General features: G+C 48.6%; 1 protein-coding gene across 5 annotated transcripts in view; it reads right to left on the bottom strand.

Moving 5' to 3' along the window:
• HMG20A (high mobility group 20A) overlaps positions 1-25,892 on the bottom strand; it is an 86,217-nt gene that overhangs the window by 30,325 nt on the left and 30,000 nt on the right. For 4 of the 5 annotated variants that reach the window (XM_015410377.1, XM_015410379.1, XM_015410378.1 and 1 more), the window contains 3 exons: positions 4,812-4,905; positions 3,029-3,170; positions 950-1,162 (listed from right to left, as the gene is read on the bottom strand). In XM_015410377.1, coding sequence (XP_015265863.1) covers positions 950-1,162; positions 3,029-3,170; positions 4,812-4,900 — 444 coding nt within the window. In that variant the 5' untranslated portion in view covers positions 4,901-4,905. The remainder of the gene's footprint in view (positions 1-949; positions 1,163-3,028; positions 3,171-4,811; positions 4,906-25,892) is intronic. The other variant, XM_015410381.1, reaches the window with a different exon arrangement.

The following is a 25,892-nucleotide window of genomic DNA, read 5'->3' on the forward strand; positions in this document are numbered from 1 at the left end:
GAGGAGGAGGAGGAGGAGGAGGAGGAGGAGGAGATTGGATTTATACCTCGCCCTTCACTTGGAGTCTCAGAGCGGCTCACAAACTCCTTTCCCTTCCCCTCCCACAACAGACACCCTGTGAGATGGGTGGGGCTGAGAGAGCTCTGACACAAACTGCTCTTTTTCAAGGACAGCTGTGCCAGAGCTTGTGACTGACCCAAGGTCACATTTACTTTTGGGGGGATTTACGTATCCCCCCCCTGTAGTTTTTTTTTATAGATTTCAGATTTTTCTGCACATCTGGGGATTGCCCCAAATGTGCAGGAAAATCTCTTTGCCCCCTAGGCGCCCCCTATGTGTGGATTTAGATATCCGCATGCAGGGGGCGCCTTGGCTATTAGATATATAGATTCAAATAACAATTTACACATAAAATATCATAAAATACCGCGTAACTATAGCAGTACTCAGGTGACCAATCAGAATCCGGCCACTGGTGGACAACTGGCTGGAAAAAGCTGGGCAGAAAAGCTAGGGCCAGAGAAGCTGGGGGTGGGTGGGAGGGACGTCCACTGCCTTGGCCAAAGGCCTGGCGGAAGAGCTCCGTCTTGCAGGCCCTGCAGAACTGCAATAAGTCCCGCAGGGCCCTGATCTCACACGGGAGCTTAGAAAGGGATACCACTGCTTAGGACACCCAAAAGCTTCTTTTTTATCTGCACGGTAATGCACGGAGAACAGACTGACTGGAAGATCTAGACTCGAGTCCAGGAGCACATCGGACACCAACAAAGATTCAAGAGTCAAAACTTTATATCTGACGAAGGGAGCTTTGACTCTCAAAGGCTCATACCCTGAAAATCCCATTGGTCTCTAACTTAAGGTGCTGCTGGACTCGAATCCAGCTCTTCTGCCGCAGACCGACACAGCTATACTCCGAAACTGTAACGTGGGGAAGGTAATTAAGCAGTACCCGTTTCTCCTCCGGAGGGAGTTTACTCCATTCATTGCCCAGCATCCTGGTGATTTCTGGGAAAGGAACTTCGGGTCTCTTGGCTCGGAGCTGCTCCCGCCGCTCGTTCATAAACCGCACATAACCCGTTAAGGGAGACTTAGGAGCGTTGCTGTCCCGGGGGGTTTTCTTCCTCTTTCGCCCTTTGGACCATCCTCCTCTCTTGGTTCTTTGCTAGGAGAGAGAAGAGAGTCTGGTTGCTTTAAACCTAGAACGGCGCCTGGAATGCTTTCAGGAATGACAGCTGGTGTCAAGTCCGGACCTCGCACTGGTGTTCCTCTTGAACAGGAAAACTGAAGCTGCCTTATACGGAATCGGTCCATCAAAGCCATTATTGTCTACACAGACTGGCAGTGGCTGTCCAAATTCTCAAGCTGAGGTCTTTCGCATCACCTGCTGCCTGTTCCTTTTTAACTGGAGATCTGGGGATTGAACCTGGGACCTTCTGCACACCAAGCAGAGGCTCTGCCACTGAGCCAGGGTCCCAGGTCAAGGTCTTTCCCATCACCTGCTGCCTGGTCCTTTTAACTGGAGATACCGGGGATTGAACCTGGGACCTTCTGCCTACCAAGCAGATGCTCTGCCACTGAGCCACAGCCCCTTTCAAAAAATTCTCCGTCACCCCATTTGTCCGAATTTATTTATTAACTTCATTTATACCCTGCCCTTCTCCCCGGCGGAGACCCAAATGTCCTCCTCTCTTCATTTTCTCCTCACAACGGCCCTGCGAGGTAGGTTAGGCCGAGAGAGTTTGACTAGACCCCAAGGTCATCCAGCCAGCTTCCTTGGCATGAGTGGCGATTCGAACCTGAGTCTCCCAGATCCTAGTCTGACACTTCGACCACAACACCACGCTGGCTCTCTCTAATTAGAATCTGCTGGCCTCTCACTATTAGACACAGTCAAAGGTAAATTTGTGTTGGAGAACTATGAGGTGGCTTGGAGGAGACTAGATTGGGTGGTGGAATAGAGTTCCTGTTTTCTAAAGCCCACGTTGTTGTTCGGAACTTCCAAGGGTCATTTTTAAGAAAATTAAACCCAGTCATCTGCTGCCACAACCGTTAGAGCTAGGGCTGGGTATTTGAATAAGGACAATGCCACTGCTACAGAAACAGGAAACGAAGAGCACGGCATCACTCGAGTCAGGGCTCTGAAAACTTTGCTCTGTGAGACTCGGTATCCTGTTAAAGCATTTATTGTAAGAAGTTAAGCCGTGAGATGCTGGAGCCAGTGACTGCCCAGGGAGACCACCTGCTTGGCATGCAGAAGGTCCCGAGTTCAATCCCTGGCACCTCCAGTTGAAAGGATTAGGTAGGAGGGGAACTGAAAGACCTCAGCCTGAGACCCTGGAGAGCAGCTGCCAGTCTGAGGAGAAGAAGAGGAGATTGGATTTAAACCCTGCACTTTGCTACCCAAAGGAGTATCAGAGCGCTTACAATCTCCTTTCCCTTCCCCTCCCCACAACAGACACCCCTGTGAGATAGGTGGGGCTGAGAGAGCTCTCTCGAGGACTGCCCTTGAGAGAACAGCTCTGACAGAACTATGGCTTGTCCTAGGTCACATCAGCAGCTGCGAGTGGAGGAGTGGGGGAATCAAACCCGGTGGTCCTGGACTAGAGTCTGGGTTCCTAACCACTACACCAAACTGGCTCTCTAGACAATACTGACTTTGGTGGAACGAAGGTCTGATTCAGCATAAGGCAGCTTCGCGTGTTTGTATCTTGCCTTCGATGCCGGCTCAGGCCAAATAGGCTTGTGGAAGGGGAACCGATCGCCAGGCGGTTCCGACGGTGCCCTGCCGAGGGATTTTTTTGCCCCCGCCCACCGTCGATCATCCGCTCAGCCCCGCCTCCCACGGGATGAGCGACGGCAGCATCAGTCACCGGCGTACCCATCGCTGCCCTCGCCTTCCTGAGAAACGGAACGGGGAACAATGCTAATCAACCTCGGCAGCCGAGCCTCTGCTACGAGGCGCAGTCGGGTAACTGAACGCAGGGGGATATGACGACGAGGGCTGCTCTTCCCATCGTTTTCTGCTCACCTCCTCCTCAGGTCTCGGCTCGCTATTTTCGGCTTTGCCGGACGACTCGCTGCGAGGCAACGGCGCTTGCAGCCCCTCCTCCGCAAAATCCGGGTTGTTGGGAGGCTGCGAGCCGCTGCAAGGCCCTTCCGAGTGATTGAGCCTGGAAAGGGGAGAGGAGCGATTGTGAGACGGCCTTGCCGTGAACGAGTGGTCGCCCGTTGTGACGCCTTGGGGGTATTCGGCGATGCTGCGAGTATCGATGATGGCGTGACAGGCATTCCCGGGAAGCGACTATCAAAGCACGGCATGTTGGTCCTGCCGGAATGATTTCTAGGAGACAGCGTGTGCAGCAGCTATATTAGGGATTCAGATTAAAAGGCTCGTCTGAGGACATAGAGAGGAGCCGTGCTGGAGTGGACCAAAGATCCACCAAATCCGGTTTCCTGGTCACACAGTAGCCAACCAGCTGCCTCTAGGAAACACGCAAGCAGGATGACTGCAACAGCACCCTCCCACCCGTCAGCCCCAGCGACTGATATCAAGAGGTACCCTGCCCATGGGACTGGAAGAAGTAAATATCTAGTGACTAGTCACTGTCTGATAGCTGCGCACTCCATTAATTTGTCCACTTCCCTTAGTTTGGTGTAGGGGTTAGGAGCGCGGACTTTGTTCTGGGAGAACCGGGTTTGATTCCCCCACTCCTCCACTTGCACCTGGCTGGATGACCTTGGGCAAGCCGTAGTTCTGATAAGAGCTGTCCTTGAAAAAGAGCAGTTGCTGTCAGAGCTCTCTCAGCCCCACCTACCTCACAGGGTGTCTGTTGTGGGGAAGGGAAGGGAGTTTGTAAGCCGCTCTGAGACACCTTTGGGTAGTGAAAGGCGGGATATAAATCCAATCTTCTTCTTCTTCTCTTATAAAGCCTTCCAGGCTGGTGGCCGTCACCACATCCTGTGGCAGCAAGCACCACAATTTAGCTATGCACTGTGTCGAGAAGTATTTCCTTGTGTCTGTCCAGAATCTCCCACCCGTCAGCTTCAGTGGATGGCCCCGGGTTCTAGTGTTACGGGAAAGGGAGAAAAGATTCTCTGACCACTCTCTCCACACCGTGCTTGATCTTATAGACCTCTCTCATGTCTCCCCTTTCCCGCCCTTTTCCTAAGCTGAACAGCCCTAAGTGTTTTAACCAATCTACACGGGTACTGCTTTATACGGAGACCTTTCAAACGCAGGATGATCTTTCAGACAGATCTACGATTCCCACTGCAGACTTCATACTGAATCCCTGAACTTACCCGCAAATCATTTCCTATGTCAGAAGAGCCAGCATCATGTCTAAAAGAGGTCCTCTACAAGGATGCTAGAGGCAATCTCACACGCTTTCAAAGTAAGAAGTAGGTGAAAGTTAAGAAGTAGCTGCAGAGGGCAAAAAGGACTGCTCAAGGACACTGTCTTTGGAAAGCATGGGGCGGGCCAAGTCTGAGAAGGAGGAGGAGGAGGAGAGGAGATTTGATTATGCCCTGCCCTTCACTTGGAGTCTCAGAGCGGCTTACAAACTCCTTTCCCTTCCCACAACAGACACTCTGTGAGGTAGGCGAGGCTGAGAGAGCTCTTTTGAGAACTACTCTTGAGAGAACAGCTCTGACAGAACTATGGCTTGTCCTAGGTCACATCAGCAGCTGCGAGTGGAGGAGTGGGGAATCAAACCCGGTTCTCCCAGATTAGAGTCCGTGCACTTAACCACTACACCAGAGTGGCTCTCACACAGTCGACTTAACTCGAGACTGGAAGAACAGCGGCTTACCCAGCTGAGACAATATCGTTGCTCTCTTTCGAGCCCTCGTCGTCGGGGAAATGCGACGGGGGAGAAGAACTGGCCATTGGATTCTCCATTCTCCCTGCAAACGGAATCCGGAGAAACAAATTTTACGTTAATGCTACTCCGACTCGTCCAGTCGCGATCTAGTAGCCAAGCCCACCCTGCGAAACCAAATGCCTCCTCGTTGGCGAGGCCATTCGATTCCAACATTGTCAGTCCAAACCTTAGGCTGCTTAGTTCTCAGCTCGCTTAAGTCTGGCTTAAATGAACACAAACCACACACTTGGTATCCGGTGCCATTAGATGGATGCCTGAGGGCAGGCAAGGGGCTAGCTGTGATTAACACCGCAAAGCACGCTTCTGCAAGGGCTATTTTGTTTGAAGCCAGGGCTATTTTGTTTGAATTTGCAACGAAGTCAGGCCACCCGCAAACCATCAAGGCAGGTAAACTTTAATGGATGAAAGAAACTAAACAAATCTTTAGCAGTCGATCTTTTTCCATTAACACCCTGAAACAAGCACAGAGCTCCAGACGCGGGAACTGTAGCCGAGGGTGACCTACAGCGGCTTCACAGCCGGTCTCGGTCCACTTGACTGTCTATTGGCAATTTCTCCACAAATTCAAGAGTGATTACAGAGTTGGCTGAGTGGCTATTAAGCGGCAACAGAGAAGCATCGTTTTTGCTTTTCAACACAAGACACAGCGCTGCAGAGTGTTATAACAATACGTTCATAAGGCTCATGACATGCCAATGCACATTACTGCACTATATTTGAGCATTAGGTGGCACAGTTTAGATCCCATTCACCTACTCGTAAAAAAAGAGAGAGATGGAAAAGGAGTTCTGGTTAATACATTTCTGGTTAAAAGGTGATTTATTTTTTGTCCTTCCATCAATCTCACTCCATAGAGAAGGAACTCCGGGAAGATAACGTTTAGATTTCACTTATATCTAACATAATACTTATTTCTGTAGTTGCACTTTTTCATTCCTTTAGCTCCCATCAGTTCAAATCACAGGTTCCCAATGTGCCGCTCGTGGGCACTATAGCACCCGCTGACATCTTTCCTGGCGCCCGCCGAGTGTTTTTACAAAGTGGTTGGAACCCGGTGGGGCTTTTGCCCAGGAGAGGTTCTGATTGGCCACTGGAGATCTGATTGGCATCTTTACTGTGTGTATGCAAGATTTTTTTAACAATAAGATCATTTTAAAAGGCATCCCAGAATGCTGAAGAACTTATAAGAAGAAGAGATTGGATTTATACCCCGCCTTTCACTTGGAGTCTCACAACAACTTACAAATTCCTTTTCCTTCCCCTCCCCACAACAAACACCCATAGGATGGGCTGAGAGAGCTCTGAGAGAACTGCTCTTTTTCAAAAACAGCTCAGACAGGACTACGGCTTGCCCAAGGTCATCCAGGAGGTGCAAGTGGAGGAGTGGGGAATTAAACCCGGTTCTCCCAGATTAGAGTCCGCACACTTAACCACTATGCCAAACTGGCTCTCTAGAGTTATGAGTGACTTCACTCTCTGATGCTTTGTGGTTGGCTCCACCTCTCATAGCAGCGATTCAGAGGTTGGCTCCACCTCCTGCAGCAGCCATTTTGTCGCCGTGCCCGCCACTCTGTGTCGGAGGCCCGAAGACACCCACAGGCTCAAAAACGCTAGGAACCCCTGGTTTACGGAAATCGAGCTGCTGCAAAATACGCTGACATGCAACTTACTCTCAAACGGAAAAGGACAGCAGCCAACGAAGAACGATAATCAAATAATTTCTCAGCCACTCCACGCTGGTTATCGCCCTTCTTTAAAAAGCCTGACGGCTTCGTGGCAGTTACAACCTGTGCAGAAGATGCCAACAGGATTCGACTGCGATGACAATGTTACTTTCCCAGAAACCCAATTCTGCTCAGTTCACGTCAGGCACGATCGACTGGCAGCAATTCCTTCGCGCGCCTTATTGAGGTGAGAAGGACGGCCTCGCCAGAGCGCATTCTGATGTATGTGCCCTTCATCGAGGCTTTGGAGATTTATTTATACACTGCCAGAAAATGTACTGTGTTGCTCTTAACCCGCTAGAATCTCACTATATATTACACGCCTATATATCTCACAGATTGAGATGGTTTAGGCTATAGTGGATGACAAATGCATCTCTTTGGGCATACGACCGTGTTATTCTTTTAAATAAGCATTCGGTTAATGGCCGGCCGGGCAGATCGATTGAAGGTCTAGGTGAAACAGATGCTCCCCATCAATCTTGCTGCCTCCGGGGAAGGATGTTATACCATCCAATCTTCCATCTGCATCTTGAGGAAGGGGTGATGTAAGGGGTGTCGATTCCGCTATCAAAGGACATCATTTGCTAAAGGGAGTAAGGAAGTAGCTGACCCCCCCCCTCCGGAAGAGGTAATGGGACTGTTTATAAACTAGTGGGCCTCATTCACACTTGGAGAGCAAGAGCTATGGCAATTACTAGCCAACTCGGAGCAGTTTATCAGAAGGGCCACACGGCTGCAGCTTGTGATTCTGTCCCCCGGTGCTCCTTGTAACCCCCTGGCTCGGGGGTCCCCAACACGGGGCCCATGGGCGCCATGACACCCACCAACACGTTTCCTGATGCTCGCCACGTGTTTTTAGAAGGCGGATGGAGCCAAGTGGGGCTTTTTGCCCAGCAAAACTTCTGATTGGCCATTGGGGACTCAATTGTCTGTGCAGTTTTGTTAGGCAAATTCTCTGGTCTCACTGAAAAAGTTAAGACTTGATTATCTTCTGTCTGATAAGAATGCCAAGATTACTCATCAAGTAGCTAGATTCTGTCTGGTGATATTTGGGTCTCAGAAACTATACTGTAACTAGAGTTTAATTTTAAATTGTTTTATTTGGCCTACTGTATGCCTGAATTTTTCAGTGTAGATGTTTTATATGATTGGCCGAGTGACCGTAATAAAGAACAAATGAATGTGCAGTTCCTTTTTTAAAAAAAATATTGCAGTGGCCACCAGTGTTCCCTCTAAGCTGAATTAGTGTGAGCTAGCTCACAGTTTTTTAGCCTCCGGCTCACACCTTTTTGTCTTCGCTCAGGAAGGGATGGCTCCAGAGCAAACTAATTTATGCAGTAGCCAAATGGCTCGCTCACAACTTTAATGCCAGCAGCTCACAAAGTGGAATTTTTGCTCACAAGATTCCACAGCTTAGAGGGAACATTGGTGTCCACTGTGGCGCGAGGATCTTCATGTGTGGCTGAAGGTAAGCTGCAGCAGAATTTTGTGGCTGGCATCACCTCTTCTGGTGGCCATTTTGTGGCTGCACCCACCAGGCTGTATCAGAATTGCAAATGTGCCCGCAGGCCGGAAAAGGTTGGGGAGGAGCCCTGCTCTACCTTGTACTCTTTAAAAATTCTCGGCTTCTGTTGCATCTGGAAACCAAAGTTTCAACCTGGCTTTCAATTCTTCATGGGAAGCAGCTGGGACAGTTGGTTTCAACGCTGCGCTCACCAGACTGTAAACACAGGAAGCTCGGACACCGACGACTTGCTTATTTTAAACTTATTTTATTTAATCCATATGGCTGGGCACTAGAGGCTGGGTCCCACAAGAAGAGGTCAAATATTTGCGAAGGCACGGCTATTCCCACGGGCAGAGGGAAGAGGGGGTTCTCGCTGGGAAAGGATAAGATTATGCGTAGGTAAGGATGCCGGGTCAGGGGTCAGTTTGCTGGCAGTTCGGCCTTCCTGTCAGAACTGGTCTCTCAGTAGTTGTCACATCTGTGGCTTTCTCTCCGAAGAAAAAGTCACTGCCACGGAGTTTCTGGAGCTCCCCGGCTGCCAAAATGGCTTACAAAAGTCCCAAAATATAATGTTGTGGGCTGGCAGGTCAAAAGGATACCCCCTCGGCCTGGGTGGATGTTCAGGCGAGTTGAAAGGAAAGCGGGTTCTTCGGCCAGGTCCCAGAGATTGGTGGTTCAGATGGGAAACACAAGCTGACAGGCTGGCCCAAGTAACATCCTTCCTTTCTTCCTGTGTCCCTTTGTCATCAGCGTAAAAACCCCGAACTGCATTCCAGAAAGGAAGTGACACCCTTGCCCGGCTGCTTTGGCACAGTGGGGAACTGCAGGTGTGAACAGTGGTTTGAGAACTGATGGATGCTGCTATGACGACAAAGAGGAACTTAACAATTGACCTGAATCGGGAGCTCACTTGCTGGGGAGGGGGGGTTTCCCACCGTGAACTACCATTTCCTCTCCCCCCCCCCCCCCCCCCCCCGGTTGACAGTATTATTGTGCAGGGAGAATCCATATTAATAGGTCTATTGTGGCATCCAAATTCATTAGGGACTCAATAAATATACAATCTTTTCAAAGTAGAAATCCACATTAGTCATTTATTTATTTAAAACGTGGCATTATCATGTCTCCAATCCTAATTAGATAGTATTGCTTGCTTCGCACTACTGTTAAGAACATATAAGAGCCCTGTATGATCAGACAAGCGGTTCGTCTAGTGGCGGGAAGGTACCGGGCTGGATATTAGGAAAAACCTTTTTACAGTAAGAGTCATGCAACAGTGGAACCAGCTGTCTAGGGAGGTGGTGAGCTCCCCCTCACGGGCTGCCCTTAAGCAGTGGCTGGTCTGATCCTACATTGAGCAGGGAATTGGACTAAATGGCCTGTATGGCCCCTTCCAACTCTGTGATACTATCTAGTCCAGCATCCCGTCTCACACAGTAGCCCAATCAGTTCCTCTGGAGGTCCAACAACAGGGCATAGAGGCTGAGGCTTTCCCCTGATGCTCCCTCCTGGCCGATGCTCCCTCTAAGCTGTGGAGTCTTGTGAGCAAAAATTCTACTTTGTGAGCTCCTGGCATTAAAGTTGTGAGCCAGCGATTTGGCTGCTGCCTAAATTAGTTAGCTCTGGAGCCATCCTCCCTGAGCTGAGACAAAAATGTGTGAGCCCGGAGGCTAAAAAACTGTGCGCTAGCTCACACTAACTCAGCTTAGAGGGAACATCGCTCCTGGCACTGGGATTTGGAGGTGGACTACCTCTGAACACGGAGGTTCCCATTGGTCACCATGCTAGTAGCCACTGATAGACCTCTCCTCCATGAATCTGTCTAATCTCCTTTCAGAGCCTGTGGCCATCTCTACCTCTCCTGGCAGAGTTCAGATGCTATCAGGGTTTCTCTGGACCAGAGGAGACTTCACTCTGCTGATTGCTTAGCTTCGGCTGAGCAACTCAAATTGGACTGTGGAATTAGATGCCTCGAACTTCTAATATCACTCTGCTATTTATTCGTTGCAAAAGGCTGACAGGAAGAAAGTTGTTTCATTAGAAATCTGGGGCTGAAGAAGAGTTTTACGGATACTAAAGGTAAAGGTTCCCTTGCTCGAAAGCCAGTCGAGTCCGACTCTAGGGTTGCGGTGCTCATCTCCGTTTCAAAGCCGAAGAGCCAGCGCTGTCCGAAGACGTTTCCGTGGTCATGTGGCCAGCATGACTAAACACCAAGGAGCACGGAACGCTGTTACCTTCCCACTGAAGTGGTACCTATTCATCTACTTGCAATTTCTTGCTTTCGAACTGCTAGGTTGGCAGGAGCTGGAACTAGAGACGGGAGCTCACTCCATCATGCGGCACACTCGGGTCTCGAACTGCTGAACTACTGACCTTCCACAGCCTGCAGTTCAGCGTCTTAACCACTTGAGCCACCGCAGCTCCTTTACGGATACTGCAGACTGCCAAAAAGACAAATTGATGGGTTCTAGATCAAATCCAGCCTGACTTCTTCCTAGAAGCTCAAATGACCAAACCGAGGCTATTATACTTTGGTCGCATCATGGGAAGACAAGGATCACTGGAAAAGACAATAATGCTAGGAAAAGTCAAAGGCAACAGGAAAAGAGGAAGACCCACCATGAGATGGACTGACTCAATCGAGGAAGCCACAAGGGCCCTCCGTTTGCAAGACCTGAGCAAGGCTGTTAGCAACAGGACTTTTTGGAGGTTATTAATTCATAGGGTTTTTGAACTATGGTGCTGGAGAAGTCTCTTCAGAGTCCCTTGGGCTGCAAGAAGATCAAATCAGTCAATCCTAAAAGAAATCAACCCTGACTGTTCCCTGGAAGGCCAGATAATGAAACTGAAGCTCAAATAATTTGGCTACCCAATGAGAAGGGAGCACTCACTGGAGATGTCCCTGAGGCTGGGAAAGATCGAAGGTCAAAGAAAACGGGGACGGCAAAGGATGAGATGGTTGGACAGTGTTATCGATGCAAGGGACATGAAATTGAGCCAACTTCAGAGGACGGCGGAAGACAGGAAGGCCTGGCGTGATCTGGTCCATGGGGTCACGGAGAGTCGGACTCGACTGTGCGACTGAACAACAACAAAAATGCACAGGGTCACCATCAGTGTTTCCTCTGAGCTGAGTTAGTGTGAGCTAGCACACCGTTTTTCAGTCTCCAGATCATGCATTTTTGTCTCCGCTCAGGAAGGAGGGCTCCAGAGCAAACTAATTCATGCAGGGGCCAAATCCCTCGCTCACAACTTTAATGCCAGCAGCTCACAAAGTAGAATTTCTGCTCACAAGACTCCACAGCTTAGAGGGAGCACTGGTCACCCTAAGCCACAGGTGACCTGACAGCACTTGACATGCACATATTTATTTGTTGGGGTGGCGTCAGCAACACCACCGGGCTGGAGGAATATCTGTAGGGCATTCGTGCATGCTCAAAAGATCGGGAAATCTCTTAGAACAGGAAAGAAACAATAATTTACCCCTGCCTGCCTCCAAAGTGGGCCAAAAACTTAATTATAGCCCCATAAATTTTATGCTGAGTTAAAAAAAAATAGAATTTATCTATGGGGAAAAGTGCAGATTGGGTTAAGCACTAGTCACGGGGCTTGAGAACCAATTGATGGGCACTTGGCATTTTTAATCACACACTGTGAGTACATGAAGCTGCCTTATACAGAATCAGACCTTTGGTCCATCAAGGTCAGTACTGTCTACTCAGACTGGCAGCGGCTCTCCAGGGCCTCAGGTAAAGGTCTCTCACATCCCCAACTACCTGGTTCCTTTAACTGGAGATGGCGGGGATCGAACCTGAGACCTTCTGCATACAAAGCAGAGGCTCTTCCTGTTGGTAATTAACACAGCAACGGCGCACAACCTGATTAAAGAGTAGATAAAGGTTTATTAAGGAATTAACGTACTTGATAGGAAAGGGGAGAGACAGAGATAGGCTCCTAACTACATCTGTAGCTGAGAGAGAGAGAGAGAGCGTCAGACTGGGTGTTGAACTTCTGAGGAGGAGGAGGAAATTGCCCAAAGAGTAGCAATAGGGTTGCCAGCCCCCAGGTCGGGGCAGGGGTTCCCCTGCTTTTGGGGGCTCCAATTCGCCCCGCCCCCGAGTACAACCACCCACCCAGCCATCCCTCTCTCCCTCCCCCCCTGTGTCCTGGGCCCTGGCTCTGCTGAGGCTGACTATGCCTCAGATGAGGAAGAGGCATGGAGCATCCCAGCCTCCTCTGGAGTCATCCCAGCAGAGGGACCTCTACCAGCACCGGAGGGAGAAGAGACCCCAGCAGCTGCACAGGAGGAGCAGCAAGGCGAAGAGACTGAGCTGCAGCCGGAGGGAGACTGATCCAGAGCCTGGCCCAGCACCCCCAGTTGGAGACATCCCGAGGTCGGAGTCCCCACCTAGTTCACCTGAGTGTCCCAGACGCAGGGCACGCCAGGGCATGTGCAAGAGGGAAGAAGTGCCAGACTGCAGCTGTTGCACAGGCAACGTGAGGGGCTGTGAGTCTTTGCAGAGTGACTCCCAGGGAAGGGAGGACCTGATCATAAACACCCCTGCTCACCTGCCTCGGTGCGGAATCAACCGTGCGTGCTCCGACCTGATCGTGACCGTCTGCCTCCGCTCCTCGCTCTGAAACCTCTGACTGATTTCCCGGCTTCCTGACCTTCGGCTCTGTTTCTCGGCCTGCTTTTGGACTGCGTATCCAGCTTACAGTGAAGGGTATCCGTGGCGACCAGCTGGATTCAGCACACCATGCCAGATTTAAAGGGCTTCAGCTGATCGGTGGGGACCATGTGGCCCGCCAATCGGCTGGATGGCCCTTTAAATCTAGCAGGAAGGAGGGAGTGGGTGGCCAAGCGGGTGGTCGTCCTTGGAGGCGGGGTTGGGGCCCACTGGAGCAAGGGACCTGGCAACTCTAAGCAGACAAGGGATGACACGTAACAGGAGAGAAGGTGGTGACTTCACCATCCTATCTAATTGCTGCCCCCTGCAGGGTCTTCTTGTCTTTGTACACCAGACACTGTCTTTTCCAACACTTCCACTGAGCCATGCACCCTCACTACTGAAGCCCTTTAAGACAATCAAAACCACTTTTAGTTTAAAACATTGGATTATTTGCATTGAGGTTTGCGTCCTCCTGCTTTGACATGGCGGCCTGCCCTGGGTCCCAAGAAGCCCCGCAGCCGCAAGCATCCTCACTGCAGGCCCGATGGGGAAACGGCACTTTGTTCTGCTTAAAAAGGAACTAACTGCAAAGTGTATTTTCAGCTACCCATTCTCCAAGTAACATGTTCAACTTGCAAAGAGCTTTCGCAAAGCTTCTCCCTTGGGGAGTACCTCTGGGGTGACTACTGGAAGATAGTTTACATAAACGGTTCGGCGGGAAACTAAAATGGCATCCTGCCCTTCCGGTTTCCCTTGATATAAACGGAGTTGACCACAGTGCCACAGAGCTGTGGTGTCCCACTTGTCTATTGGTGTAACTTTCCCACACACACCTCAAGCTCTGAGTTCCTACAGTCGATTAGCAACACTAGGCCAACAGGCTCATCTGCCTTAAGACTAGCACAGCCACTGTTACAAATCCTTCTTAATATTTTATGCTGGCAGCATTTTATGGAGAAAGTTTTACTGGAGAAAATGACGACCCAACTGCTCCTCAGGCCTTCCTTGCTCACCATGTGGGCGAGGAACAGGTTAAACTGCGCGCACAGTGCTGCCGCAGCGAGAAGCAACACATGCAAACAAGTAGCTTGCATTTGCAGCCAAGACCAACTATCTTGGCAGCGTGGACTAACAAACATGCAGATATAAACAACTGGAACATGACAGGCCAGACTTTACAGTCATGCTGATACCTGTCAAACAGAACTGTGCCAAAAAAGAGTATGTTTTCATGCAAAGGCAGACCTGGGGTTTCAATGACTCCACCGCTAAAGGAAAGGTAGGGGTTGGGGGGCGGGAGTGGATGATCAGAGCCGGTTCCAGGTTTTGGTGGACCCTGGGCAGAGAGCGCCTGGAGGCCCCCTCTCCTCCCCACCACTGTGCCCCCTCCACTCACATCAACCTACCCACCTACCTTCATTCTTCTCCCCCACCGCGCACCCATGTATCCGTCACTCACCAGCCTGAGTGTTTGCCAGCCCTCCGTGCTTGTACACCCCCCCCCTCAACTGCACTGGACAGTGCATGCAACTGGGAATTCCACTGCTATTCACCTCCCGTGCCACTTTTTCCTCCGCAGTACTGGGCGGCACCTACAGATGGCAGCACGGGCAGCGCAAGGCCTTGCACTCAAGCAGGCAGGCAGCAGGGGAGGCAAGTGGGTAGAAGAAGAAGAGGAGGAGACTTCCTGCCCTTTATACCTGCCCTTCACTCGGAGTCTCAGGCGGGCAGCGCAAGGCCTTGCACTCAAGCACGCAGGCAGCAGGGGAGGCAAGTAGGTAGAAGAAGAGGAGGAGTAGACTGGATTTATACCTGCCCTTCACTCGGAGTCTCAGAGCAGCTTACAAACTCCTTTCCCTTCCTCTCCCCCACAACAGACACCCTGGGAGGTAGGTGGGGCTGAGAGAGCTCTTTCGGGAACTGCTCTTTCAAGGACAGCTCTTGTCAGAACTACGGCTTGCCCAAGGTCATCCAGCAGCTGCAAGCGGAGGAGTGGGGAATCAAACCCGGTTCTCCCAGACTAGAGTCCGTGCACTTAACCGCTACACCAAACTGGAAGCAGGGGCAGCAGCCCCCTCCAGAACACCTGGCGGCAGCTGCCCCACCTGGGTGGACCGCATACCTGCCTGAATAAAGGGACAAGGATCCCCACCGATTAACTCCCGATGCTCCTTGCTAGTTGCCTCAAATCACTGTTAGGGTTTGAATGACTGCTGGGATGCCAAACGGCTGGTATGAACCACCACCTAAACGAGCCTCAGAAGTGCCATGAAAACGGAAGCCCGTCCCCACGCGGCTCTAATCAGAATTCAGCAAAATTATCTGACGAAAAGCCCTATCCCCCTCTTTCTTTCGCTTGATCAAAACCTCCTCTGCTTCTTTTGATATACTTTCAAAGGAGGCCGAACGCGGCTGCCAGATCAAAATATGCCCAAATGATTGGGCGCGGGCTCTGTGCCATCAGCGTTCCTCGCGATTCAAAACAAGTCACTCCAAAGCGTTTCCTGTGACCCATTTTCACAAACTGTCGGCACCGTTCTCACCCAACATGCGGATCCCCCCCCCGTCCCTCCCACATGAGGATTCTCTCCCTCCTCCCTCCCACTCAGCAATCCTCCTCAGGAACACGGATGTGGGACTGGATGTTTGCTATGATTTATGCAGCGTTAGCCGAGTACGTCTATATCGGCAACTGTGACCAACTATACTTACATTTAGCCCACACCCGTTTATATACACATTACCATGCTTAATTTGGAACGTTTCCGGTGATTAAGACTGCAACGGTAAGTTTGAAAATGACCAAATCTTGGAAGGTTCAGAGGTTAAAAAAAAAACCCAGAAAGCTAAAAATCCAAATTCTTTTTTTCCCACTAGTATTTTCAAGTCTCTCTCTATATATATATTCATGATTTTTTTCTTCTCAAGACTATTTTAAACCAAGGATGTCATAGAAGATTACCAATGACTGGTTAACACATAAATAATAATTCACCACCTTCAAGTCACAACCAAGTCATAGTAGAAGAAGAAGAAGAGATTGGATTTATACCCCGCCCTTCACTACCCAAAGCTGTCTCAGAGTGGCTTACAAACTCCTTTTCCTTCCCCTCCCCACAGCATACACCTGGTGAGGGCTGAGAGAGCTCTGACAGAAACGGCTCTTTTTCAAGGATAGTGACAGAACTATGGCTTGCCCAAGGTCATCCACCAGGTGCAAGTGGAGGAGTGGGGAATCAAACCCGGTTCTACCAGATTAGAGTCCGCGCACTTAACCACTACACCAAACTGGCTCTCTAGTAATTGCCACTGTCCCCTCTAAGCTGAGTGAGTGTGAGCTGGCTCAGTTTTTTAGCCTCTGGCTCACACATTTTCCCTCTTAGCTCAGGAAGGATGGCTCCAGAGCAAACTAATTCATGCAGTAGCCAAATCCCTTGCTCACAACTTTAATGCCAGGAGCTCACAAAGTAGAATTTTTGCTCACAAGACTCCACAGCTTAGAGGGAGCACAGGTCATTGCTCATAGGGCTTTCAAGGCAAGTGATGAGCAAAAGGAGTTTGCCATTGCCTGCCTCTGCATAGCAACCCAGGTCTTCCTTGGTGGTCTTCCATCCAAGTACCAGCAGCCAACCTTGCTTAGCTTCCAAGCTCTGATGAGCTCAAAGAATTTCCAATGTAGATGCCCATGCTGAACAAGTTGCCTGCTCTCGAATACATGAATACACAAAGCTGCCTTACACTAATCGGACCATTGGTCCATCAAGGTCAGTATTGTCTACTCAGACTGGCAGCAGTTCTCCAGGGTCTTAGGTGGAAGGCTTTCACCTCATCTACTATCTCTCCCTTTGACTGGAGACGCTGGTGATTGGACCTGGGACCTTCTGCACGCCAGGCAGAAACTGTACTACTCAGCCACAGCCCCGCCCCTCCCTCCTGAACAGCCTCTGGCTGCTGTGGACTTCCAGAAGCACAATCAGGCACCAGCTTTCCACTTTCATAAGCGTTCTAATAGCAAAGTCCTTTTTAAAAAACCCTTAAGTCGTAACTTTCTGACTGTGCTACAGAAGAAAAGCCAATTATATCCCTTCAGAAACAGTTCTAAATAATTCATAGAATATGTTTAGAACGCTGTATTTCAAGAACATGGAAGACCTTAAATGTATCTCACTTGGATTCAGAAAGAACTTGCAGCTAGTAAGTGGCTTAAACTCTACGGCAAGACAGTAGCGGACAACCGACCACATCTCAATCAGCGCACAGTTTCTCCGGCACACCAGCTTCCAAGTGTACGTTATTCTAGGTTGCCTTACCATTAGTCACAGCACTCTTCCACTGAACCATATGAAATTCCAGCCAAAGTACCAGCAATTTGAAAGTCCTTGAAAAAGAATTCAGTCAACTGATGAACCCCGAAAGTAGAAAAAGAGAAGCATGCAGTATAACATTTTCTCCCAGAAGGAGTCGACTCACGTAGGCATAAAGGTGGTTGTTTGGGGGGGGGGGGGGGGGGAGGTGTGATGAACAGAAGAATGAAGAATATTGGTTTCCAATATTCTCATATCTCACTATACATGATATACTACCTGCAAACTTAAATTATCATAAGTGGTTATTGCTGTGAAGTTTTAGTATGATTGCTGGATGGGAGAAGATAGTGATTGTTATTCTCACTTCTTTATTTCTGTAGACTAATGTTCTTATGTACTGTATCTCTAAGTGGTAATGCTTAGTTTCTCAATGATTTTGACTTAGTCTTTTGAGTGTTGTTGAAACGTACTTCTATGTTGTTGTATCTTTGTTAATGGCAAAATAAATAAATAAATATTTTTTAAAAAAGGAGAATGAAGCGACCATTCTAGTAATGTGTGTTTGAACGTCAACGGACTGTGACAAGGCGTACAAGTTGGGGTTCTCTCACCGCTTACCCACTACTGGTAAACATGAGAGCCACATGTCAAATCCTTAGTTAAGCCAGGATAACGTCCTGCCTGTGATTCCTAAGGGATGCACGTGGCCATATCTGATCAGAGGATGGTCAGCTGATCTACACGCTAGAGAGGTTTCAGATGCAATATATAACAAGCGGACAGATCTGGGCAGAAGATGGAAGGAATGGGGAGATTCTAGTACTTTCATTTGAAACACCACCAGTTTCAGGTCAGAGAATCACAGAAGTCACTACAGCAGAAAGATAAAATAGACGATGTGCCGGGGTGTGACTGAGCTCTTCTGTGGAGCCCCACTCACAATTTTTAAAATGATCAACGTGTATATGAATGTATGAAGCTGCCTTATACTGAATCAGACTCTTGATCCATCAAAGTCAATATCATCTACTCAGACTGGCAGCAGCTCTCCAGGGTCTCAGGCAGAGATCTTTCACATCACCTACTACCTGGCTCCTTTTAGCTGGAGATGCCGGAGATTGAACCTGGGATGTATATTGACTACATACAAAGCTGCCTTTTATTGAATCAGACCCTCGGTCCAACAAGGTCAGTATTGTCTACTCAGACTGGCAGTGGTTCTCCAGGGTCCCAGGTAGAAAAGGGTCTTTCACATCACCTACGGCCAGATTCTTTAATGGAGATGCCAGGGACTGCATGCCAAGCAGATGCTCTACCACTGAGCCACGGCCCCTCCCCAAGGGCCCTCCTCCCTAAATTATTTCTCAACCCTGCCTGACAGCACTGTACAAGACCTGAACAGGGACACCTTCCGGCTTCCTCTCAGTCTTCCCTGTTTCCTTTTACCTGGAGGCAGGTTGCGGAGCTCATACAGGCTCTATCACAAGCATATTATTAGGCAGAGAGGTTACTAAGCAGCTAGCGGGGTGAAAAGGAAAGGATTCTGTTAGTTACCGCCATGCTTGAGAGGAGACAGATGGAGCGTAACAACAGTTAACTACTCTCAGCACCTCACAATTAAGAACAGATAATACACAGAACTCGTGGGCACTCAATACAATTGCTGAGCAGTCGGGTTAGAACGGATAAAAGGAAGTACTTCTTCACCCAAAGAGTGATTAACACATGGAATTCACTGCCACAGGAGGTGGTGGCGGCTACAAGCATGGACGGCTTCAAGAGGGAATTAGATAAGCATATGGAGCAGAGGTCCATCAGTGGCTATTAGCCACAAGGTATAGATAGGAACTCTCGGTCTGGGGCAAGGGATGCTCTGTATTCTTGGTGCTTGGGGGGGAGGCAACAGTGGGAGGGCTTCTAGTGTCCTGGCCCCACTGCTGGACCTCCTGATGGCACCTGGTATTTTTGGCCACTGTGTGACACTGTGTGACAATCGGGCCATTGGCCTGACCCAACATTGGCTTCTCTTATGTTCTTATAAGGGTACATTTACACACCGGTCTCCAATTTTGATATATTTATTTGCCTCACTATGTCTCCCCCCCCCTCCGGAATTAAATCCAAACAAACGGTGACCGTATAAACTAAGCTTGTTATTCCTTGCATCTGTTAAACACACACACATCAAGGCATTACAATAAGCAGGCAGACAAAAATGCATTACAAGAATCCTGCCTACCGGGGTCATTTAGATAGGGCCTCCCCAGTACCCAGTTTCTCTGACCCTGGCTCTCCTAGGTTGTCTTGAGGCCGACCCAGAAAGGAACGGGGCCAGACCCTGGCTCAACAATGTGCACCGAACATCCGCCTGAAACCTGGTCCAGCCTGGCTCCGGTTGCCATGGTTTTTGTGAAGCACGGATTTAAAGCCTCCCGAGAAGCCGCAGCCCCCTTCGGAACCAGGTTTCTAAGCAACCACATGTGTCGATGCACGTGATGCAACTTCTAGGCAGGGCATGTGCGGTGAAAGGGTGTGAGGATACGGGGTGGGGGGTTTTTGCCCTGGTGCCAGAACTGAATGTCAGAACAGCCTTCACCAACCTTCCCCCCCCCTTTTTTTGCCTTAGGCTGGGCGGTGGATTCAGCAGCCCGTATGTTCAAAATCAGAACAAATGTGTCTGGAGGAATAACTGCTTCTCTCGCTGCACGCCCCCCCCCACTCCCCAACCGGAAAGTGAGTCTTTATAGTGAGTCACTTGAAAAAATGGAACGCTCCGTGCTAGGAAAGGGGACTAAAGAGACATACATGGAAGCGGGGAGCTCCTCTTTGGCAGAGCTCGGGAAACCTTTGATAGGCAAAAAGAATTTCCTTCCTATGCGTGTTCTCTTCCTGAAACTTCTGTGGTCTCCTCGGCATTTTGAAGAGCTCTGGAGTGGGGAATGGGCACACAGGGAGAAAAAATGCTCGCCTCCGTTTAATACATGAACCTTATTCTAAAGAATGACTTCTGGAAGCACACGGGGGTTATTCCTAGGAACAAAGACCAAAACAGAGGTTCCCGTCTTGGGCGGAGGGAGAAAGGGCCCAAAGCAAACGGGATCGGTTTATTTCACCAACCCATCACTACAAACAGATTCATAACCCTCCAGACAAAATACAAATTACGGGGAGGAGAACATACAAAAGAATCCAATCAAACTAAATGCCGTTCGTTAAACGAAAATCACTGCCTTGCAGTCAAATTAATGCCTCCGCAAAGCATTGCTGTGTTTCCATCAACTAAAATGGCCAGTGGCCCCAGACAATAGACAACTGGGAATGACTCATGACTCAACAACCTCATTGTTCTCTCTATCTTTATGAATTTAATCACAGCTGAATTTACCTCGCTGACGCCTCCATTCAGAGGCACATCCGTTTAATTTTCACGCTTCCTGATTGGAAGACCGGAGTCACAACGCTTGTAGAGAGACACCGGGCACTGTCCTCTTAGAGCGGGCAATTCTGTTGTGCCTCTGAGAGCTGAAGGACCTGGTCCAGTAGTCCCCAACATTTTTGAGCTGGCAGAAACCTTTAAAATTCTGACGCGTCGTCGTGGCTGCAGCCATAAAATGGCTGCCGCAGGAGGCGGAGCCAGCCACAAAATGGCTGCCACGGTTTACCTTCAGTCATATAGTGAAGACCTTTGTGGTGTGGTGGCAGCTGCTGCTAAACCAGCGTTTTTAAAAATCTGCACAGCCAAGCAGATCTCCAGGGGTCAATCAGAAGCTCCACTCGACCCCCGCTCACTTTCTAAAAACCCTTGATGGACACCAGGAAGGTGTTGGTGGGCACCGTGTTGGGGACCATTTATCTAGTCACACCCAACACTCAAAGGTGGCAAAATTACCAGTCTACCCACAGAGACTCATCAGTAGGGAATTAGTAGGAAACAATCCCAGACCAATGAATCGTGCAGAGAGGCAGTGGACAGTCTCCTCTGTGAATGGGCGCGCTCTGCCTTTATTTCCTAGGGTATGCAGATCAGGAATTACGGACACCAGGAATTACAGACATGTTCTATCCAACTCTATTTAATTTAAAAGCTCCATTTTAAACACTAACCAAACAAAGTCTTCAAGAGCAGTTGGGTCAACGCCATTGAACCCAAATGAAACAAACTACTCCAGACTCATGAACATACCGTATTTTTTAGAAATGGCATTCAACCTACGACAACTAAAGAATGTGTTCTGGAGAGTACAGGTATTACACAACAGTCATTTACAGATCTTCAGGTTTTGCACAGAAATCACTTTCCGAACAAAAACACGGTTTGACAAGACCGTCATCAACTTAGCTGGGGGGGGGAGGGTTTGTTCTGTCCTCTGAAAATACGACACTAAAATGTCCTGTTGGAAAGCCTCAAAAGGAATACAGGAATTGCCCAAGAGCACTCTAGCAAGCCGTCTCAGGGGAGATGAGCGACAGAATGCTTCAGATCTGCTTAATCCCAGGAAAGGAATGCAAAGCTGGGAGATAACCAGAGTTTATATCAAGCCCTGACAATGCTATTAATATTCAGGCTCCAGAAGCCGTTGCCAAACATCTGCAGAAACCTATTTCAACAATCGAAAAGACACGCCACACGCTGCGGCACCCTTCCTTGTCAACGCCATGACAGTTTCCAGTGTGACAGTATATGGGGAGGCAAACTCTTCCTACCAGGGCTTTTTTTGCAGAAAAAGCCCAGCAGGAACTCATTAGCATAACAGGCCACACCCAACAGCAGAAACTCATTAACGTATTAGGCCACACCCAACAGCACAGCTCATTAGCATATTAGGCCACACCCCCATGCCTTCCCTTAGCTTGCCTGGGCACCCCGTGGCTGTGGGAAGCCCGGGCAAGCCAGCCCTTAGGCAGGCCAAGGAAGCCATGGGGAGACATTTAAATGTCTCCCCGATCCTTCCAGGGCCCCCCTGGCCTACCCGCCTCAGAGTTGCCAGGGAGGGGGTTGCTCTCCGGGCCTTACCTCTGTAGCCCACACACGCAGAGGTTTTGGCTGTAGTGGCCGTGGCCAATTCTGAACCCAGCCGGAACTCCATTCCTGTGCGTTCCTGCCCAAAAATAGCCCTGCTTCCTACCCAGTGTTCAGACTCAATAATTCCTCGATACCAGAGGCGGGGAAGCACTTTTCGACCAGAGAGGCCGTAGTAAGGAAGGCAGATTAACTGGAGGAAGACAATTAGCACTTTGAGCTGTCAACCCTAGGGCAGGATGCAAGAATGTAAGCACGCTGCTGGTAGCTTACACAGGTGACCAAACCATGAAGTGCTCAGAAGATACGGTTGCCAACTTCCAGGTAGGAGTCAAGTCAAGGACAAGAGATTACGGGACAGGCTGAACTTCCTAGGAAAACAACCGTGATATGATAAATGAGACACTTGTTACGCTCCATCTGTCTCCTCTCAAGCATGGTGGTAATTAACAGCATCCTTTTCTTTTCACCCCACCTTAAGGAACAGGGTCTCAGTTAAACATCATTATGCTGTATGCTAATTGCTGCTCACCCCCTACCTATATGTATGGACTAGTATCTTCCATTTCAATGTATCTGAGGAACTGTGCGTGCACACGAAAGCTTACACCTTGAACAACACTTTGTTGGTCTTAAAAGTGCCACTGGACTAGAGATGTGAAGGCCCGGGAAAAAAACAGAAAAATTCAGAAACCCACCGGCTTTTTCCTGTTTTTTTCCCTGAAGCCTTTTTTGGTTTTTTTCTGAAAAACTGGAAAAACTGAAAAAGAAAAAGGAAAAAAATTGATTATGGAACATTTTATTTTAACATGATGAATACAATATTTTAAGACAAGGTGTTCACATATTTTCCACATCATTTCTAAAAAAATATGTATGGTATCAGATTGATCTAATTTCTGTGCACTGACGTCAAGCAAGTCCTAGGTTACAAACCGAACTCTCCAATGCAAGAACAAGATGCATTTCTTCCTTTAGGAGGTGCTATTGTCACAAGAAAAGAAAAAGGTTTCAGTTTTGTTTTTGCATGTGGTTGGCTATTATGTTTGCAATAATTGTTTGGATACACTATATTTTTAATATGCTAGTTTTGATAATTTCATGCCAAGTAAAAATGCCCACAGTCATATTTTATGTTCCTAAAGTAACAGAGTGACTTTCAATCTGGAAAAGAAAAAAGAAATGCTAATGTGGCATTTTTTTTCATTTTTTCCGAAAATTTCCGTTTTTTCAAAAAAAGGGGGGGGGGAACTGGGTTGCGTTTTTTTTAGCTTCAAAATTTCCGGAAATTTTACATCTCTACACTGGACTCAAACTTTGTTCTACTGCTTCAGACCAACATGGCTACTCAGTGTCTTCCTATAATGTAATCACACTGTGTGCTGTATCTTCAGCAACATTCATTTCAAAGAGTCAGCGCCTGTCTCTAATCCAGGGTCCCCAACATTGCGCCCCTGGGTGCCATGGGGCCCGCGGACACTTTTCCTGGTGCCCACCAAGTGTTTTTAGAAATGGGGGGGCAGCTGGGGCTTTTGCACAGCAAGGCTTCTGACTGGCTGTGCAGATGTCTAAAATCAGGGCTATTTTTGGGCAGGAACACACAGGAACGGAGTTCCGGCTGGCTCCCGAGTTGGCTACGCACAGCAGGAACTCATTAGCATAATAGGCCGCACCCAGCAGCAGAAACTCATTAGGATTGGCTACGTTAGGGGTGTGTGGCATAACATGCAAATAGGTTCTTGCTACAAAAAAAGCCCTGGGTTTTGACAATAAACAAAGTAAACAGAATAAGAAGAAAAAGGTGGGTGTGGCTGGATGACCACACTTCTGGTAACATGGGTGTGGCCTAATATGCTAATGAGCTGTGCTGTTGGGGTGTGGCCGATTATGCTAATGAGTTCCTGCTGGGCTTTTTCTACAAAAAAGCGCCCTTTTAAAAATGTTGCTCTGGAAGTAGCGGACACCAATGCATAAGGACTTTCACTCTTTGACTAAAAGTAAGCTGGGACAGCCATTTGGTGCTTGCTCCACCTCCCGCAGCCGCCATTTTGCGGTTGCACCCACCACGCTGTGTTAGAATTCTGAATGCACTCGCAGGCTCCGAAAGGCTGGGGAACCCCAACTCTAACCTTTATTTCGTGGTAAAGGCAATTTCCCATTCTCTTCTCTTAACGCCCGAATTCCCAATTCTAGTTGTAGTAATACCTGACCAGACACAGCAAAATGGAGGAAACCACGAAGAAGAGCAATACAGTTTTTGCCCTGGTATTAGCAAGAGTTTGCTCAACATTGCAGGCCAGTATCTTTATCTGCTTACGAATTTCTCCTCTAGGCCTGTTCTTATCTAGTGTTCTCCCACCACGGGAAAACAAAAACCAGCTCTCTTTTCTACTGCAGACACAACACTGAACTCTCAAAATTAGAGACATTCAGATTTGCTGGGAGGGGGGGAAAGCTTAAACAGAAAGAGGTAAATAACTCTGATATTATCATTGACAGAAGAATGACCTTCATTTCCTAGCCCGTAACCCTTTTTTGACTTTGAAAAACTGGCTGTTTAAGTAAAGACAAAATATGTCTGAGATTGTTTGGCAAGGAGGGGTGAAATCATTTCAGTGCATACTTGAGAACCTGGTCACACTGAACTCCAAAATGACTCTTCCCAGATTAAAATAAATATATTTATCTGTACAGTGGACAAAAGCTTCTTAGAACAAATATTTGATGACGATTTTTCAGAACAAGCGTTCCCTTAACGCTGATAACCTCCTCTAGAGATAGAGTAATGACTTTATTTTTGCAAGAAGAGCTCTTTGTTTCATGTAAAACAGAAACGAGGAGCTTTTAAAACGAGAGAGGAGAAAAGGAAAAGTCATCGCTGACCAACTGGGGTGCTTTCCCACATACCTTCCCCAAGGCTATCACACCCACGGGCAGCACTGTGTCCCTAACCTACAGTATCGTGACATTTGTATCACTATTTTTGTGAACGAAATGCTGTGAGAAAGGGCGTGCTTCCAAACTTGTGACCTTTCCCTGGTTCGCAGGGAGTCGAATTTTTGTTGCAAGTATAAACACCACTGACAACATGGAATTCGGTTGAAACTGAAAATACAGAATTTTCTGCATCCATGACTCACTGAAATGCTACAATATTATCTAAGGTTGCTACCCACATCCTCCCACCCGCTACCCCTCAATCACCACACCGGGAGGGGGTATCACTTCTCCAGATACACTGCCGTTCCCTGAAATGGCACAGAAACTTAACTCTGAGTCACGAGTAACTAACAAAATACTTACAAGCAAACCCCCCTGCAATTTCTTCCCCACCAGCAAACTTTACAAGGATTTAACAAGCAGTAGCCTTTAACCTACATGTCTCTCCGTCTCTCTTTCATGGGCAGAAACGCAATACCTTTACTGGAGACAACTAAAACTCACAAACTGGTGACCTTTGACCATTACAGAATTCTTCACAAGCTTGAAAGAAAGTGGGGGGGGGAGAAGACAAAATAATATTGATGGTAAGCGGGCACGCTGGAGGAGCAGCCTGCAATATGTTTAGTGTTTGAAGACGATAATTCAAGAAACTCTTAGGCTAATGAGCTTCTGCCCAGCATATAAGATCAGTGGTTACATCAAGCTACACTGGGAGGGGAAAGCAGTGCCCAGCATCCGTGTTCCCTCTAAGCTGAGTTAGTGTGAGCTAGCTCACAGTTTTTGAGCTTGGCTCAGGAAGGATGGCTCCGAAGCAAACTGATTTATGCAGTAG

This window comes from Gekko japonicus, unplaced genomic scaffold, assembly GCF_001447785.1.
Source record: "Gekko japonicus isolate JY-2015 unplaced genomic scaffold, Gekko_japonicus_V1.1 scaffold1765, whole genome shotgun sequence".
Lineage (NCBI taxonomy): Eukaryota > Metazoa > Chordata > Lepidosauria > Squamata > Gekkonidae > Gekko > Gekko japonicus.